This window comes from Eleutherodactylus coqui, unplaced genomic scaffold (assembly GCF_035609145.1).
Source record: "Eleutherodactylus coqui strain aEleCoq1 unplaced genomic scaffold, aEleCoq1.hap1 HAP1_SCAFFOLD_38, whole genome shotgun sequence".
Lineage (NCBI taxonomy): Eukaryota > Metazoa > Chordata > Amphibia > Anura > Eleutherodactylidae > Eleutherodactylus > Eleutherodactylus coqui.
This window is the reverse complement of record NW_027102218.1, coordinates 1,430,110-1,449,333: the sequence shown is the minus strand read 5'-3', so window position 1 is coordinate 1,449,333 and position 19,224 is coordinate 1,430,110. Positions and strand designations below refer to the sequence as shown.

At 47.3% G+C, this 19,224-nt stretch overlaps 1 protein-coding gene and 1 pseudogene across 1 annotated transcript in view; both read left to right on the top strand.

The window, feature by feature from the left end:
• The window catches only part of LOC136599622 (histidine--tRNA ligase, cytoplasmic-like), a 54,143-nt gene extending 42,347 nt beyond the window's left edge, over positions 1-11,796 (top strand). The window contains exons 10-13 of the mRNA XM_066588809.1: positions 1,317-1,574; positions 2,635-2,751; positions 7,766-7,912; positions 11,582-11,796. Of these exons, the coding sequence (XP_066444906.1) occupies positions 1,317-1,574; positions 2,635-2,751; positions 7,766-7,912; positions 11,582-11,641 (582 nt within the window). The 3' untranslated portion in view covers positions 11,642-11,796. The remainder of the gene's footprint in view (positions 1-1,316; positions 1,575-2,634; positions 2,752-7,765; positions 7,913-11,581) is intronic.
• Positions 11,797-12,512: 716 nt separating this feature from the next.
• Positions 12,513-13,756, top strand: LOC136599623 (damage-control phosphatase ARMT1-like; annotated as a pseudogene).
• The last annotated feature ends 5,468 nt before the right edge of the window (positions 13,757-19,224 follow it).

Below are 19,224 nucleotides of genomic sequence, written 5' to 3'. Positions count from 1 at the left end.
CTATGTCGTCGGCCCAGTATAAGTATGCAATGTTTGGCCACTCTGATTTCTTTATTGTTCATGTCTTGGGTTGCCTAGGACCCACCTATGCTGTGGGTGCACACAGACTTCCCATCACGGTGTTTGACCTGTCTGGCACAAAGACATTGACTGACTTGGGTAGGGGGCAGGGTGCTGATGGCTTTCCCCTTGCAGTGTTGATTGAGCTATCCGACACCTAGACAGAATAAATACTGTGTGGACACATGGATTCCCCATAGCTACGTAACTCATGCCCACGTGTGCAGCTCCTGACGGAGGTTGGCACTTTATTGGAATGAAGATCAAACGTCAATTTCTTTTAAAGAGGGTCGCTGCCTGGCCCTGCCAACCCTCGAGGGTGGTGTGACTATGGGGCCAGCGTGTGGCATGAGGGCAGCTGAAGGCTGCGCAGGGACACTTTTGTGTGCACTGTGGACGCTGGGTCGCGTGGGGGGTTGGGCAGCATGTAACCCAGGAGAAGTGGCAGCGGTGTGTCCCGCAGGCAGTGATTGTCCTTGTTTGGAGGTAGTGTGGTGTTTAGCTAAGGTATGCCTTGCTAATGAGGGTTTGCCCGAAGTAAAAATTGTTGGGGAAGGGGGGGGAGGGCACACTCTTGCCGCTATTGTGGCTTAATAGTGAGACCTGGGAGTCTGAGATGCAGCCCTGCATGCCGCCCCTGCCCTATCCGTTTCTGTGGCGTTTCCATGACTTTCATATGTTTTCCAGAGTTTTACAAGTGAAAACCTTAGCGGAGCATCGGTCATATACAAAAATACTCGCGTCGCCCATTGACTTCAATGGGGTTCGTTACTCGAAACGAACTCTCGAGCATCGCAGAAAGTTCGACACGAGCGCCTGAGCATTTTGGTGCTCGCTCATCTCTAGTGACAACCGCTTATGATTGTAATTGGCGCTATAATATAGATTGTTAGCCTCATGTGCGCTGACCATGGAAATCTGTATTTTTCTGTACTACAGAGCTGCCCCGTTTGGTGCTATTCTCTTGTAGAAGCATTGCTCCAAATACACAACATCTGATGTATGGAATTGGAGGCATATAGAGCTACAGTAAAGGACAAAATTTGGATGTAATGAGGTCATGTACATGACCAGACTGTTGAATGGCAAACCTCTCTAATATTGCCACGATATTTGTTTTGTGGGTGGAATTGCTACATAAATGGGGGGAAAAGTCCCATTCAGGAAATTGCTATCCATTTTTTTTTCTTTTAATTCTCCGACTCCATTCACTGCATACACATGGAATAATTTCTCCTTTTTAATGAATCTTGCAGATCTCTTTTGACCTCAGCTTGGCCCGTGGTTTGGACTATTACACTGGAGTCATTTATGAAGCAGTTCTGATTCAGAATGTTGGGGAACAGCAGCAGAACGACCACGCCGAGGAATCTGTTAGTGTGGGCAGTGTCGCTGGAGGAGGACGTTATGATGGGTTGGTCGGGATGTTTGACCCAAAGGGCAGGAAGGTTCCATGTGTGGGCGTCAGTATTGGAATTGAGAGGATATTTTCTATTATGGAGCAGAAGGCAGAGGTGAGTAACGATGATGACTGCTGTAGGATGGACACCAGTTAATTGTAGATTTTATGTTTTTATACAAAACATTGTATAAAACATAAAAAAATTTAAAAAAAAGCTTTCGTCTTTAATAAAGCGTTACACATTTTTCTAACCTACATTTATGCATCAATTCTTGTTCTCACGATCTCTGCTAGCTGCTGTCTTCAGTGGGGAGAGAGCAGTAAGCTGCTGGCAGACACTTCTGGCAGCAGCTTATTTCCCTTGAGAGAAAAAAGATTTGGCATGTTGAAATTCAACATGAGTCGGGAGGGGTAACATCTTTCCTTAAGGAGCGCACCCAGAAGGTGAGTGAGAAGACTTATAAGGCCATTCATGCTCCTCCTGGGTAATATGTAAATAAGGGAGATGGAACAATACCTCTGCAGCACCACCTACTGGATGGCTGCATTCTTTATAAGCAGCCTTATGTGCCTCCTCACTCACCTTCTAGGTGTTCTCCTTAAGCGGTGATGTTACCCCTCCCGACCCACATCACAGGCCTCTCACTAGCCAAGCCAGAAACCTACTGCACACTGATTAGGGGGCAAACATCCCAAAACAGCTGTCTGTGTATGGATTCTGGCTTGGTTTTCAATTCCCAATCATTGCTCTAGAGACCTGTGTAAAGGGTCAAGCATTGATTTGAAGGAATGCTGGCATCCAATAGGTGGCACTGCTGTTTGAAGCAGCCCCGTCATTCAAAGCCCTGTCACCAGAAAAAAAGGATATCTCAGCGCGGAGGACACTGCAGACTGCCGCATCGCTGCCGGAGACCAGCAAATAAAACACTGTGCCTCTTTTGAGGCAAAAAAAATAATATAAGACCGTCTGTCTTATTTTGGGGGAAATTCTGTAATACAGTTCATTAATAACATATTTTTACATTAACTACTAAAAATCCCTTTTGAATACATTGTGCAATATCTTGTGAATAGTTAGTATTCTGACTTGTGCACAACACGGTACTTGTACTCCACACATCCATATTCTATGAACTTCCTGATTCTTTATTGTACTGTTTTGTGTTTTTCAGGCTTCTGAAGGGAAAATTCGGACCACAGAGACACAGGTTTTAGTTGCGGCTGCTCAGAAGAAGCTTTTAGAAGAAAGGATGAAACTTATAGCTGAGCTCTGGAAAGCAGGTATCAAGGTAGGTGATGGTATTGTGGTTGGGTTGTCTCCAGAACCTCAGGAATAATACACCACTTGGGGATCATGAAGGACTCCTAACAAACACATTATTGTTGCCATATTTCTGGGTTTGCACTAGTGCTCAGTGTTGTGGTGGTTTTTGTTTTTTTACAAAAAAAAAAATGTGGGAGTGAGCCCTAATTATGCCACTTCTTGGCCTATGTGAAAGAAACTGAAATGAGTGCTGATTAATATTTGTCGCTCATCGCTTGTTACGTAGAGCGGAGAAAACAGCTTGTCTAAAAGGACCTTAAAACAGCCATGTCAGGAGAGGGTAAAAGGCCCTATTTATGGGGATTGAGTGTTGGGGAACCGGCTGCTCACTCTAGGGATTTAATTTCAATGAATCAGAAATCAACAGCCACCTCTCTGTTAAAGGGATGTGTCACCAAGATTTTCAGTGTTAAACTGCCAACAGAGTGCTTGCAGTCATGTTTAGCGTACTACGGACATAGCGTTGTGTCAAATAGTAAATCATTCCTGATCACGGGCCCGGAGCTGGCATTGCGGGTGAGGGGGATGTGGAGGCCACCGGACCCTCCTGCTCATGCTGCGTTTACATTGTCCCCAAGGGCCGCCCCTTCATGCCTTCTTCAGGAGTCTAGCCTTGGGGACGTGTAGTTTCACGCTGGACAACACAAGAATACAGGGATCCGCTCACTTACCATCAGATCCACAGTTTCCTCTGTTCCACTGAACAGCAGTGGTTCGGGTAAGCTCTGCCCGGCGGCTAGTTCCCCTTTTTTAACCCCTCCTGCGGTACTGCTTGCAGTTGTAGTGCTCCACAGTGTTTGGTTAATGTGGCATCTGTTTTTGGCACTTTAGCGGAAGATCAGAAACAAGGGTCGTCAGCCAGGTCTAAGTATTCTGCATGCACTTGCTGCAAAACAAAGTTTTCATACGGACAGTTGGAGCAGTTTTGTCCTAACTGTATCCCATCGCGACAGGCAGCTGTAGATCCCATTACTGGCTCCCCTGTCGTTAAGCCCTTTCAGATTGCCGAGCCGAAATGGGCACGTTCCCTGTCACTGGTGGTTTCAGACCTTACTTCGGCGTCCATGGTGATTTTTTTTTTGATAGGTGGGACCATATGTGCAGTACATTTTTTCAGAATTTATCTGGCGCGGACTACTTCATTTTACAGGGCTTCTCTCATGGTAGACCACGAAAAAAGTTTTTAGGTCTTCTCACTCAAGGCAGTCATCCGGGTCTCCTGCATCGTCCTCCCGTTTAGCTCCTCCAGTAGTGCGCTTGGAATTTTACTTCAGACACAATATGTGCTCAGAGGGTGAACTGTCTTGATCTGGATGAGGAACAAGCTTCTAAAATTTTTCACAATGGTGGATAGCATATGGGGAATACCCTGCGGGTATCAGATCAGACACCAACTACATCTGCGGCAGCTTTTTCTTTCAGACGTCCAAAGCATTATCCAAAGAGTTTTCCTCCTCATGAGGATGATGTGTTAATCAGGGAATGGAATTTTCCTTACAAGCGCCTCACTGCGCCGAAGAACTTTGTCGTTATCTATCTCTTTCCAGAGGATTTAGTGAAGTCTACTTTGCTAGTAGTGGATCTGCCAGTGTCTCTGCTGGCGAAGAATGCTACTCTTCCTAGATCGGATCCTTCATCTTTTCAAGGTGTGTGTGTGGGTGTGTGTGGGTGTGTGTGGGTGTGTGTGGGTGTGTGTGGGTGTGGGTGTGGGTGTGTGTGGGTGGGTGTGGGTGTGTGTGGGTGTGTTTGTGTGTGTGTAAATTGAATCCCTAGCCAAGACCTCCTTTTGAGACGGTGGGTTCGGCTCTTGGGTCAGTTTTTGCCGCTACCTGCGTCAGCAAGGCGGTTGCTGAAGGGGCCAAGGAACTGCGCAGATGTGTCCTTTCCAGTTCATCACCTGAAGAATTAGCAGATATGGCACATCAGATAGGCCAGGCAGGGCAGTTTATCTGTGAAGCTTCCCTGGACGCAGCCAGGCTCTTAGCTCGCGCTTTGGCAGCTTCAGTAGCCACATGCCGGACTTTGTTGCTAAAACCCTGGAATGCAGATGCCTCCTCTAAAAGGTCTCTGACAAACCTTTCCTTTGTTGGCACAACACGTTTTGGCACCAGACTGCATGAGATCATCTCCGATGCCACTAGTAGAAAAAGAGTTCTCGCCTACCACAGAATAGACCCAGGTGGGTGAGAGCTACACAAAGGAAGACCTCAATTTAGATCCTTTCACCTTCCCTGGCCTCGTATAGAAAGAACATCAAGCCCAAACCTTCCTGACGTTCACAGTACTCAGTCCTCCTCTGTTAAATCCTCATGACGGTCCGTCCCTCACCCAATTTGTCCTCCAGAGTGAGGGACAAATCAGGGAAAGTTCCCTTTGAACGGGGAATTTCCCGGTTCAGAAGCCTGGCTCATCCATGTCTGATGCATGGATTTGAGAGTTGGTTTCTTTGGGCTACGTCATACAATTAATCCTCTGCCCATCCTCCCTAATGCTTTTTAAGCTCCAAAATCCAAGAGCCTTAGTTTAGGCGAAACACAGCCTAGCCTCTCAGGGCGTCATCATTCCCCCATCTGTGTTTTGCAGGGTTCTATTGCAACCTATTGTGGTGCCCAAAAAGGATGGGTCAGTCAGTCCTGTTCTGGATCTAAATAACCTAAAACAGTACATAAAGGTCCGGTATTTCCACATGGAGCCACTGAAATCTGTCATGGCATCTATGCAGCCGGGGGAGTTTTCTTTTATCCATAGACATGAAGGTAGGGCAACCTTGATATTTTCCTCCACTGAGCAGACCAGCATTTTCTTCAGTTCGCTGTCTGATCGCGATGAATTCATGGCTTTCCCATTCAAGCTATCCATTGCCATGGGCTATTTACCAAAGTTATGGTATCGGTGATGGCTCTCCTGTATGCCAAGGGTATAGTAGCCATCCTCTATCTCGACATTGACATGATAAAGGCCCTTAACCGGACGGCCAACCTGGAGAATCTCCACATTACTATGGACACACTGTCCACATCTGGGTGGATCATAGACTGCCCCACCCTTGCAACGGCTGAATTTTTGGGGCCTCTTCTTTGACATGGCTCAAGCCCACATCTTGTTGTCTCCAGATGAAGATGCGCGCTCTGCAAATTAGGAACCCCGTGTCCATGCACAACTGCATGAGTGTTAGGACTGATCTCCTCCTCATGAGGAGGAAAAATCTTCGGATAACGCTTTGGATGTCTGAAAGAAAAAGATGCCGCAGATGTAGTTGGTGTCTGATCTGATTATTTAGGGTTTCTGCTACAGCAACTGCCCAACACTTGCAACGGCTGGATTTTTTGGGCCTCCTCTTTGACACGGCTCAAGCCCATATCTTGTTGCCTCCAGAGGAAGATGTGCTCTCTGCAAATTAGGAACCCAGTGTCCATGCACCACTGCATGAGTGTTAGGACTGATCTCCTCCTTCTAGGCAATTCCATTCAGCCAATTTCATGCCCGACTCCTAGTGATCTATCCTCCTGAGATGGGACAGATCCCTGGACTCCTTAATTAGAAGATCCTGGCACCCCTACAAACTTGGTTCTCTCTTCGTTGGTGGCTGGATTCCCCGCAGATCCATCTAGGGTGCTTCTTTCTGACCCTCCAATGGCAGGTGCTCACCTCTCCAGCTGTGGATATACTCTTCAGAACCTTACAGTGCAGGGCACTTGGGGCAGAGAAGTATCCGCACTTCCAATAAATGTGATGGAACTTCGGACCATTCTCCTGTTGCTTTATCACTTTGCACCCCAGCTAACGGGTTGTCCAGTTTGGGATCACCTTCTGGTACTCTCAGCAGTTCACGTACCAGGGGTAGACAATTGTATAGCTGACTTTTTGTCAGCAGAAAGACAGTCTACCTGGGCAAAGGGGGTCTGCATCCCAAGGTCTTTCGGGAAATCTTTCAAAGGTGGGACGATCTGGATGTCTACCTGATGTCCATAATCAATCAAAGCTGCTGACCTTTTGTGACCCAGATGGCCTGAGGCGTGGCCTTATGGCATCCAAGGTTGACATTTCTGGCTGGATACAATCAGCAATGGTAGAGGTGTATTGTGCCAAGGGCATGGTGCCTCCATTCCACGTTACGGCACATTTACTCGGGCAGTGGGTGTCTCGCGGGTGGTATATAACGGGGCCTCAGCTTTGCAGGTATGTAAGGCTGCTACATGGTCTTCCTTGTACACTTTTTTCCAAGGTTTTATCGTGTTCATACTTTTGCATCCGCAGACTCCTAGCTCGGTCAGAGTTTTACAGACTGCTGTAAACTGACCGCATGCAGCCTGATATATTTTCCCACCCCTGAAGGACTGCTCTACGATATCCCATGGTCTTTAAGCTGTGTTCCTCAATGATCCAGATAAGAAAACAAGATTTTGTACTTGCTGTAAAATCTTTCTTGTCTCGTTCATTGGGGGGAGACACAGAACCCACCCAGTTGGTTGTTACTTTCTTTACAATTTCTCATCCAAGTTGGAGCATTTACTTTGTTGTTGACCATGGAGCCATCCTGAGTTTTATGTTCTAGCATGACATAGTCAATACAATTTTTTTTTTTTTTTTTTAATTTATTTTATTTTTTGCATGTCTACTTGGCAACACTTACTGCTTGTGTATAAACTGATTAGCTTGGTTCCTGCAGGTTGGGTATAGCTGGTAGGAGGAGCTAACACTTTTTTCTGCTTAGTGTCTGCCGCTTAGTGGCACTAGCAATACCCAGTTTTTTAAGTGGCTCAGGAACTATTTTACTATTTTCCACACATGTCCGTAGTACGCTTAACATGACTGTAAGCACTCTGATGGCAGTTTCACACTGAAAATCCCGGTGGCAGATTCCTTTTAAAACTTTGGACGTGTTTGTGACCAGCTTGTTCTTTGAATCTGTGCTGCTATGGACTCTTTTTACAACCTGTCAGAACATCTCCTCTTATCGTCTATTTTTGTTCCCACAGGCAGAAATGTTGTACAAGAAAAATCCAAAGTTACTTAATCAGTTGCAGTACTGTGAAGAGAGCGGTATTCCACTAGTGGCCATTATTGGGGAGCAGGAACTCAAAGATGGAGTAGTGAAGCTCAGAGATGTTTCTACAAGGGAGGAGGTATGTAACACACTAGGCAGGTCTACACCGTTTCTGATGCACTTTGATTTAGGCTAACACCATAAGTGGATTTTAAAGCTTATTCAAAAACACCGCCGCAAACCTGTCCACACATTGTATGTGGTATTGCAGCTCTGCTCCATTGAAGTGAAAGGGGGCTGATGGGCAATACCACATACAACCTCTGGACAGGTGTAGCACTGTTTTGGGCAGAAATCAGCTATGTATTTATAAGCCTAGATAACCCCTGTTTAAGGGGTATAATCATCTTCTTCTAAAATGATGGTATATTTTCAAGAGATAAGACTATGCAATGTATTTTCTCGTTTTGTTGCATTAGGGAACACAGCTTAAGACTGTGCCACCTACTGCCTAGTAGCTATAACCAGGCACTAAGCAGAAAAGTGTTTGCTCCTCCTACCCACTATATGCCTTCTGCGGGTACCAAGCTAATCCATTTTAGCTTAGTGTCTTCATTTACTGGTCTTCAACTGTTATCCATTTTGTCTTTGGGAATACAGGGCTGGCACTGAACTCTCCCTGTTACCCCACTGAGGAAGACAAAAAGACTGGAGCTAACTAGTGTAATGTCAGCCTGACTCTCAAAAGACAAGATCGCATGGCCAACATCAGTTTGACCCTTAGGTCTCGGCTATAGTGGCCCCCTTATTGGAGCACTCCCTTCCTACTTAAAGGCAGGGGAGCACAGGGGTACTCACCTGAGTATTCTCTCCATCAGGTAAGTATCCTCTTCTCTCTTTCCCTTACCACCAGTGCTACCACTCTTCCTTCTCTACCTTCTCTAGTCCCCCGGTGGACGTTCTTTCTCTGGGTAGCATGGGGTCTTCCCTTTGGGAGACAGTCCCATCTGCTCCTTCCCTCTCTACACTGCTTTGTCCCCACTCGGGGGCTCCTTGGCCGCATCTCATTGATTTGGGGCTTTTGGATTCCTGGGGGACTTCTTTTCCTGGGTCTTTCTCCCAGGCGGTGCTACTGTTTACCACACACTCGCAGCGCTGGTGACTGGGGCTGTAACTATGCAACGGACAAGAAAACAAGATTTTTGTACTTGCCATGAAATCTCTCTCATCACATTCATTGGAGGGGACCGTACCCACCCAGTTTGACCCATGACGAATTCATGTTCTCTTTCGACTTGTCGGGACTGATTTTCCGGAGTTCCAGATGACTTTCTTCTGTGTTGTAGTCTTTAATGTTTGCATTGACTGTATGGAAGCAATAGGAGCAGCAAGTAGAAAATAAGATAAAAACAAACTGATTAGCTTGGTGCCTGCAGGTTGGGTATAGCTGGTAACTATGTGGTAAACCCCTTTATTTTTTTTTGGCTTGGTGTCTGTCTCCTAGTGGTAGTGGCTATATATTATGGTAATTACAAAAATCTTGTTTCTGTAAGAATTTATTTCTAAAATGTCCCCACATCTTGCAGTCTGCTGTCAGAGAGAAATATCAATGCTAGTATACCCCCTGCCCTCTTTCGCCGTTAACCTCTTCCCTACTGGGCTGAGCACTTTTTGTGCTTTGACTGATCATCCGGGCAAGTGGGGTTTAGCGGTGACTGAGGAGACATTGTGGCCCACAGTCTAACTCCATCTTTATTTCCTCGTGTTGGCTGAGATCTCCGCTGTGGCTTTTTTCTGCCAGCAGAGCTGAAAATTGTTGGTGGCCGGAGCATGACAGACGTCCTGACCCTACAAATGTCTACCCACGCTTCCTCACTGCTGATTATCGGAGTTCCGAGAGGTGAATGGACTCTACCGTGGCCCCCATTTCCTGTGGACTGAAAACTGTGTGTTGCCATTGCACAGATCCTTAGAGGAAACCTACTTTATGTTTCCATTGCAGAGTCCACACATCAGCGCCCAGATTATTTCTCTTAGGGTTACGTAGATCGATGTATGGCTTCAGTTTTAGGGTGCATTCAGACGAGCGTATGCGTACATAGGTACGCACAAAACCGCGCACCCTCGTACGTGCACAAACATGTGTGAATGCAGGTCCGTGCAGCATTGCTTTCAATGCGACTGCTGCCGTCAGCCTCATAAAAAAGCAATAGAATGACGGCAACCCTTGCAGTGATTTTCAGGGAAGGGTTTGAAATATAAGGCCTTCCCTGAAAATCACTGCATGGTTTGTGTGTATGAAAAAAAAATGTATATATTCTATTTTTACTCCACTCTCTGCCGCTGCCATGTAAATATTCCCTGCGGGGAGTCCCCTTATCACTGAACACTGTGACAGCGCTGTTACAGCATCCAGTGACAAGGGGACTCCCCACGGGGAGTGAAGAATCCCCTGTCACAGCTGTGGTAGAGAAGCACGATGTTCTCCCATTGCCTTCAATGGGACTAGCGCTTCTGCAGCCCCATTAAAAAGCAATAGGATGCCAGCAAGCTCTGCAGGGATTTTCAGTGCAGGGCTTGAAATATAAGCCCTTCCATTAACCATCCTGGAATGTGTTTAAAAAAAAAAAAAAAGAATAAATATATACACACTCACCTCTTAGCTGCTGCTGGGGCTCAGGCGCGTCAGCTGTGTCTTCTCCCTGAACTGCTCTGAATCTCTTTCTGAATCTTTCTTCCATGCATAACATTCAGTGAATGGCTGAGTGCTGCCTGTGATTGGCTAAGCGCTCAGCTAATCAGATACAGCCCTTTCAGCAGGGGGGATTTTTAATTGGAGCAGTTTAGGGAGAAGACACAGCTAGACCCGCCTGAGCCCTGGCACCTGCGGAGAGGCGAGTGTGTACATATATTTTTTTTAACACATTCTCGGGATGATTTTCAGGGAAGGGCTTATATTTAAAGCCCTTCCCTGAAAATTCCTGCAGGGCTTACCAACAGCCCATTGCTTTCAATGGGACTGCAGAAGCGCTGGTTCCATTGAAAGCAATGGGAGAACATCACGATCCTCTGCCACAGCTGAGATGGGATTCTTGACTCCCCGAGGGGGAGTAAAGAATTCCCTGCAACAGTTGTGGTAGGGGAATTTTTCAGCCCCGCAGAGATGAAGAAATCCTCTGCCACAGCTGTGACAGCCATGGCTGTCAGTGTTCAGTGACAAGGGAACTCCCTGCTGGGAAATATTGGCACGCACCACAGACCTATGGTGCAATCTTGTCCTATGTTTTGCAGGTACGTGCGTTTGCATGCCTGTAAAACGATGACCTGTGAACACGCCATAGGGAAGAAATGGTTCTAATAGACGCATGGTTTTGTGCGCACCTATGTACGCATGCGCTCGTCTGAATGCACCCTTAGCACGTGTTTGCTACACCAATGTAAAATACTTGTGGATGAAACACTTCTTTACTGTGTAGGTAGGTTTGTATATTCGGAGGGTGTAGTAAAGGTCATCTATTGCAGAAATAACAACCCTCATCTGGTTCAAAGGAAAAGTGGTTGTTATATACAGCTGCTCAATCAGATCACTACTTTGATTTCAAAATGGCCTCTTAGTAATAAATAGTGAATTCTTATTTGCAGCTGTAAAAAAAACTGTTCGGCTTTATCTCTGCAACTATTGTTATAAGCATCGGAGATCTGTTACAAAAATCACTGCAGGAGATTTATGTAAAACCATCTTTTACATTTTTGTTTTGCTGTTCATATTTTATATTTTTACACTTTTTTTATTTTCCTTTTCTTCTAGGTTGATGTTTGCAGGCAAAATTTGGTGGAAGAGATTCGAAGGAGATCCAGTCAGTTTTAAGACGTTACCATAAAGTTTAGGCCAATACATATATGGGTCCACCGTGTCTGACATGTTGCAGCAGTTTTATTTATAAACCATATTCACAAAAATTTTACATTTCTTCAGCTTCTCTGTTCAAAATGTTATAATAAAGTTACATAAAGTGATCCCCATTACAGCATGTGACCATTCCTGCGTTTATAGGTCTATTAAAGTAGCTTTACAGAGCAATACCACAGAGCCAACATGTGACTTCAGCATTTTTAGTGTTGCTAGAGGATGGCCCATTTTTGCCTGCAGTTGGACCTGAATCTTCAGGTTTCCAAAGATTTATGCTTTTGGTAGAATCGGGTATTTGAAGAAGCACTCCAGCAATTATTTTTTTCGCTTACTTAGCACAACATAGACTATTAAATAATGCAATAATGTAGAAGTCCTTTATATATACCTGCTATAGCTAATGTGCCACTTATGGGTTGTCTGCAGTCTTCATGCTTTCTTCCCTTTTGGAATATGGTTCCCCTACCGCAGAATGCTTTTTACATTCTGCCTATGGCAGAAGGATGTCGGACATGATGTCAAAGTGCTGGCCAATGTGTGTTGCGTCCGAGTGTCTCCTGTGTGAGGGTAAGGTAATGGCAGCAAGTGATAGATCAGTGATGTACAACTTCTGTTGCCTAACTCGCACTGCAGTCAGTGTATCGTACGTGATATAGCTTCACTTTGCTTTCCATAGCTGTGGGATGCTGCATCTCATAGATAAATACTGGAGATCCTGCACATGCCACACATGAATAACAGGGCAGATTTACTATTGAAAGCATCCTGTCAGTATTATTGTATCTTGACGCTACCAGGAACTCCTGGTGGAGTCAAGATTGACAGGGGGATGGCCTCCCCTGTACCTGATTGGCTGCACATCATGTTGCCCTGTGTGGGGCGTGGGGGCCATCAGGGAGTTGCAGCGGCCGGCACAGAGCTGACAGCTGACTGCCAGGACACAGCGCTAAGACCAGCCTATTCCCAGCTGGCAGCAGTGAGAAAGCAAGAGAGGCGGCGGCCAGCGTTGAGTTGACAGGTGCCTGCTGGGACGCAGCACTGCGGGGTTGGCTGGGCCGGAGCTGCGGACTGCTGGTCTGGTGACACTAATCGCTGCAGCGTCTGCATTGATTTGTACATTATAAAGTGTTAATTATGCCATGTTTACAGCGGTAACATGGCAGCATTTACAGCTCATAATGTAAGCCTAAGAAGAACAGTAACCCTCAGGCGAACGCTGCAGTGCTGGCACAAATCAATGCACACTCTGCTGCTAGGACCTTCCTACCTTGACCCTATTGGGAGCTGGTGGTGTGACAGGGGCATTCCTCCTGTCAAACTCCCTAGCTTTCGGTGGCGTCAAGATACAATAATATCCATCCTGTCTTCCTTTCAGGACTTCAAAGCCTTTATACTGGTGGACGATATGAATTCAGTTTGGAACATCCTGCCTAAGACCAGAGATGGAAACACAAGTCAAGGACAAGAGTTGACCTCGTTCTAGATAACGTCAGGTTTGAGTTGGTCCCTGATTTCGTCTTGGCAGATACCGTCATGTCCCTTGGCCTAGCCACAGAGGTTTACTTCCATGGGAAGATCATACCATGGTTCATGTCCAACACCAGAGAACACAACTTCGACTGGACAGTTCAGCAATGTTTAGCCATCAACAACAAATGGATGTCTAAGTGTGGGCAAACCTGGAAGGAAAACCTGAAGAAGTGACGTTGGGTCTACCACGAACAGCTCTTCTGGATCTTGCCCCATACGTACTGGGGAAACTGACTAGAGACCGGAAATGGAATTTCATAGTACCCTTCTCTCAGGCGCTCAGATCCTTTCACCCAGCTCCACTGTGTAGTGGCAGAACCCTGAAGGCCAATATGTAGGTTGGATTGCAAGCAGGAGTCAGAGAACGTCTTACAGCGACGGATACAGACTGGCTGATATCTGGCAAATATAGGATCATCCAGTTTTGTCCTGTAGTTTGAAACACACATTAGACTTCTAATGAGATTTCCCCAGTTGTCTCCACGACAGCACCAATTGAGATTGCCTCCTCCTGATAGGACAGGAACACACTGAGAGGTTAAAAGCTCCCCCCCCTTCCCCACTTTCTTCAATGTCTTCCTGTCCTGCCAGGAGGCAGGATCTCTGAGAGGGGCTGGTGGAGAAGCCAGCCAGGATTACTTACAGGCGGATCGGAGGGCAGTGGGTCAGCCTGTCCTCCCTTCCAAGCCAGACGACTCCCGGGATGCCACATGGGGTGGTAACCCCCGGGCCAGGTTCCTCCCGCGGCGGCCCATGGGGGGTACAAAGCGGGAGCCTCAGTCCCCCTCGTCCTCCCTGCAGAGTTACAGCGCGGCGCTCCAGGAAGCCCTTCGGCAGGGGGGGGGGCGGGGCGCCGAATCACGTGTCCAGCGCGATAACGTCATCGCTTCTGCATCAGGAGAAGAGGGGGCGGGGCTTAGCGCAAGAGCGTGAAAATTTAAAAAAGATAGGAACCTGAGAGAAGCCAGAACAGAACAGCACTACAGGTCCCAGGGTGTCTGCAGCACTGGTATAGTAATGAGTGCTCCAGCCCCAGAGACAGCTGAAACCTCAGCGGCCGTAAGTAGCCAGTGTGGCAAAAAATACAATGCAAATATCCAGTGTATTGTGTATGGAAAAATTGCATATTTACCCGCAAAAATGCTTTTTTTGTCAAGGGGATAAAAAAGACAACCCCCCCCCCCCTTCCCAGCTAAACGCCAGAAAATAGGCGTATGTTCCTGACGAGCCTTCCGACTCCGAGAGTTCTATCGGGTCGGAGCAAGAGGAACAGGCGGCCGAGGAGTCCTCAGATGAGGACTACAAAAGATACTTATTCCTTCAAGACGACTTAACGGAATTGATTAAGTCAGTCAGGGCTACACTAAAAATGGAAGAGCCCAGAGAACCAAGTACCTTACAAGATGAGATATTCGGGGGACTAGGGGAGAGGCGCAAGCATACCTTCCCTGTCCACAAGAATATCACCAAAATAATCCAGAAAGAGTGGAGGAAACCAGACGCAAGCTCCTTCTCCACTAGAGGGTTAAAAAGGTAACCATTCGAGGAGGAAGTTTGCGCAAGCTGGGAGAAGGTACCTAAGGACGTCCCAGTGGCCAAAGTAGCCAGGAAAACGACCCTGCCCTTTAAGGACGCCGCACAGTTAAAAGATCCCATGGATCGCAAAGCTGAGGGCCTTCTAAAGAAATCATGGGAGGCAGCGGCAAACATACTTAGGCCAGGGATCGCAGCCACTTGCGTGGCGTGCACTCTGGGGGTATGGCTAGAGCAGCACCTAACCAATAAGACGCCGCGGGAACAGATCCTAAATTCCCTTCCGATCCTGCGTATGGCAACAAATTTCCTAGCTGACGCCGCGGCCAAAACTGCCAAACTCTCAGCGAAAGCTACAGCCCGGTCTAACTCAGCCAGAAGAGTGTTATGGCTGAAATCGTGGTCCGGCGACCTAGCCTCAAAAAATAAGCTATGCGCCCTCCCGTTCTACGGCCAGTTTTTGTTCGGACCGGACCTTGACAAGATTCTAGAGATGGCGGCCGACAAAAAGGTATTCCCGGAAGAAAAGCCACAGAGAGGGAAGACCATCTTCCGGGCCCCAGTGCAACTGCCAGAGGCCTACCGAGGCAAGGGCAAGACAGGCTGCTGGAGTTACCCCAAGGGAGCAGAGGAAGGAACATCCTCTTTAACCCCCACCAGGGGGAGCCAAAGCAGAGACCCTGACTCGATCCCCGTAGGGGCAAGGCTGGGGAGCTTTGTGGATCAATGGGCCGCGATTTGCGAAGGCCCATGGATCCCAAAGATCTTACAGCAGGGATACCGGATAGAGCTGGTGTCCCTCCCCAGAAGAAAATTTGTTATCACGGGAGGCTCCAAACAACAGTTACACCTACTAAGGCAAAGCGTTCGGGACCTGCAACAACTAAATGCAATATCCCCCGTACCGCAAAACGAGGAAACCCAGGGCCATTATTCCAGGCTCTTCCTAGTAAGGAAACCCTGCGGGAAACAGCGGATGATAGTGAATCTGAAACCTCTGAACACCTGCATCAGATACAGAAAATTCAAGATGGAGTCCATCTCCTCAACGATAAAGTTGATTCCCAAAGGAGCCTACATGGCATCCATCGATTTAAAGGATGCTTATTTCCACGTACCGATCCACGAGGGGTCCTGGAAATACCTAAGGTTCGCAGTGGATATGGGCAAAGGAATAGAGCACCATCAATTCAGATGCCTGCCCTTCGGGATCTCCTCAGCACCCAGAATCTTCACCAAAATTATGGCAGAGGTAGCCGCCTACCTGAGGAAGAAGTTGGTCCTAATAGTACCCTACCTGGACGATATTTTAATAGCAGAGTCCAGAGAACTCCTAACGAAACACCTGAGGATAGTGCTAGAACTTCTCCAATCCTTAGGATGGATCATAAACTGGGAAAAATCCAGCCTAGATCCCGACAAGCAGAAAACGTTTCTGGGTATAACGCTCAACTCAGAATCGCAATGCTCCTGCCTACCCGAGGAGAAAATACAAAAAATCCGACGGCTAGTCAAAACCTTTCTACGGAGACGATTATGCACAATTCGGGAAGCCATGTCTCTCCTGGGAAGCTTGACGTCATGCATTCCAGGAGTGGCATGGGTCCAGGCTCACACCAGAGCCCTGCAAGCCTCAGTCCTATCCACGTGGGACAAAAGGCAGTCCTCTCTAGGGACAAGAATGTACATCCCAAGTGCGGTGAAAACATCCCTGCGTTGGTGGACATCCCCAGAGAACCTGCGGAGAGGGGTTCATTGGCTACAAAACCCAGCCACTCACATCACAACGGACGCAAGAGCCTGGGGATGGGGAGCGCATGTGGGGAACCAGTTCTTTCAGGGCCCATGGTCTCAAAGAACAAAAGAACAGTCCTCAAATTACAGGGAACTACAGGCCGTATGGCAGGTCCTACAGCAGTTAGGGAACTCGCTACGGGACTAGCATATAAAGATACTGTCTGACAATATCACCACGGGCGCCCATATACGACACCAAGGGGGCACAAGATCTCCCGCCCTGCAAAACATCGCACAGAAAATTTTCCACTGGGCAGAGGGCCGGATCCTCTCGATCACGGCAACCCACTTGAAGGGGACGCTAAACCAAAAAGCGGACTTTCTCAGCAGGAGGCAAATAGACCCAGGAGAATGGTCTCTCTCCCTGGAAGCATTCAGAATCCTGACCAACCAGTGGGGGATCCCACAATTGGACCTGTTCGCAACCAGGGAAAATGCCAAAGTAAGCAACTTCTTCTCCCTCCAGCCAGGAGATCGTCAGCAGTAGACGCCCTAGGCCAAGACTGGGGAGAGGGGCTGGCGTATGACTTTCCTCCTATACCGTTGATCCCCAGAGTCTTACAACATTTCAGAACCCAGGTATGCACACTAATCCTGGTGACCCCCTTCTGGCCCAAGAGAAGCTGGTTCGGTCTTCTAGCAACATTGAGCGTCCAGGACCCAGTCACCTTCCCTACCTGGACAGATCTTCTATCGCAGGGGCCACTGAATCATCCGAGCCTAGACAAGCTCCACTTAACAGCATGGCTCTTGAGGAATCCTCACTAAAAGAGAAGGGATTCTCAGAGAGAGTAGTAGAAACGTTAATGTCCAGCAGAAAAAAGACGACCCACCTTATCTACCAGAAAGTTTGGAGAAGGTTTTCCTCATGGAGACAGGGAAGGGATCGCGGGGATTCTATCCCGGACATCCCTCTAATCTTAGAGTTCTTGCAGGAGGGCCTAGAGATGGGCCTCTCTCCAAGCACCCTGAAGGTCCAGGTCGCAGCCCTTAGCGCCATATGTGACACAAAGTTCGCAGACAACAGATGGGTCAACAGGTTCCTAGCAGCAGCAGCAACTAGATTACGGCCTAGGCCCATAAATCTTTTTCCAGACTGGAACCTTAATTGGGCTCTAAGGGCCATGACAACGGTACCATTCGAGCCGATCGAAGCACTACCCATAAAAATGCTTACCATCAAGACCATTTTCTTAGTAGCCATCACCTCCGCAAGACGGGTTAGCGAGCTGCTGGCCTTGTCCAGTCGCCACCCGTTCCTGGAAATCTCGGACACCAAATTAGTATTTAAAACGGACCCGGCGTTTATGCCAAAAGTAGTATCACATTTTCATAGGTCCCAAGACATAATAATCCCCTCATTTTTTAGTAAACCTAAAAACGAGGAAGAAAAAAACCCTAAGCTGCCTGGACGTTAGGAGAGCAGTCCTAGGCTACATAGAGGCGACACGACAACTTGTTTGTCCAGTTCAGTGGCCCAAATAAAGGGAGCAAAGCAGCGAAAAGCTCCATAGCCAGGTGGATCAGCCTGGCCATCATAGAGCCCTATAAAGCCCTCGGGAAGGAAATCCCTTTAGCTCTTCAAGCCCATTCTACAAGGGCAGTAGCATCCTCAGGGGCCGAACATAGCTCAGCTTCGGTCGAGCAGATATGCAAAGCCGCAGTCTAGAAGAAACCCCACACGTTCGTTAAACACTATAGGGTAAAAGTGCAGCAGGACGAGGACATGGCCTTCGGCCGCAAAGTCCTCTCGGCAGCAATCCCACCCTAGGGAAACTTTAGTTGGTATGTCTCAATTGGTGCTGTCGTGGAGACGACTGGGGAAAAAAATAGATTGTACCTACCCGATAATCGTGTTTCCAGGAGTCTCCACGACAGCACCCGTACCTTCCCCCCCTAAATTGATAGAAAAGAAACTATAGAATATAATATAAAAAAATATATATAATATAATTTTATAATAAAAAAAAAAAAACCCCGGTTAGGGGAAAAAATTTAAGTTGAGCTCCTACCCCGGCAATTCGTTAGAATCCACTGAGGAAGGGGGGGGGGGGGGGGGGAGCCTTTAACCTCTGTGTGTTCCTGTTCTATCAGGAGGAGGCAATCTCAATTGGTGCTGTCGTGGAGACTACTGGAAACCCGATTATCAGGTAGGTATAATCTATTTTTTATCTTTCCAGTACCACATATGCTTTTGTTAGCATGGCATGCTGCATATATATTTGGTAAAGCTTTAGTAACGGTAGCAAATGTTGAGCTGCAGCTTACAGCAGTTTACCAGCCTTTCTCGGCTGTCATTCAGGCAGATGGAAATTAAAAGCAAATGTCTGTTTTTAACGGGGTAAAGCATTGGATATGTTCAATTTCTAACTTTGCATAAATCAGTAGCACACATGACTGCAGAAAGCTTTATTATATGTGATCATCCATAACATAAACTCCTTTCCAATCTTGTGTAGATCCCTCTTATCACTGTCAGTTCAGGTTAGAGCAACTGGGCAAGGCCTGGACTTCACAAGACCGCTGAAGATGTCCTGTCCTATCTAGCACCAAGATATTAGCAGCAGATCCTTTAAATCTTGTAAGTTGAGTGCCCATTGGCCCTTTTGGCAGTTCATGGGTTGTCCTTTGTTTGACCACTTTTGATGGCTACTAACCATTGCATAGCAGGGACACCTCAC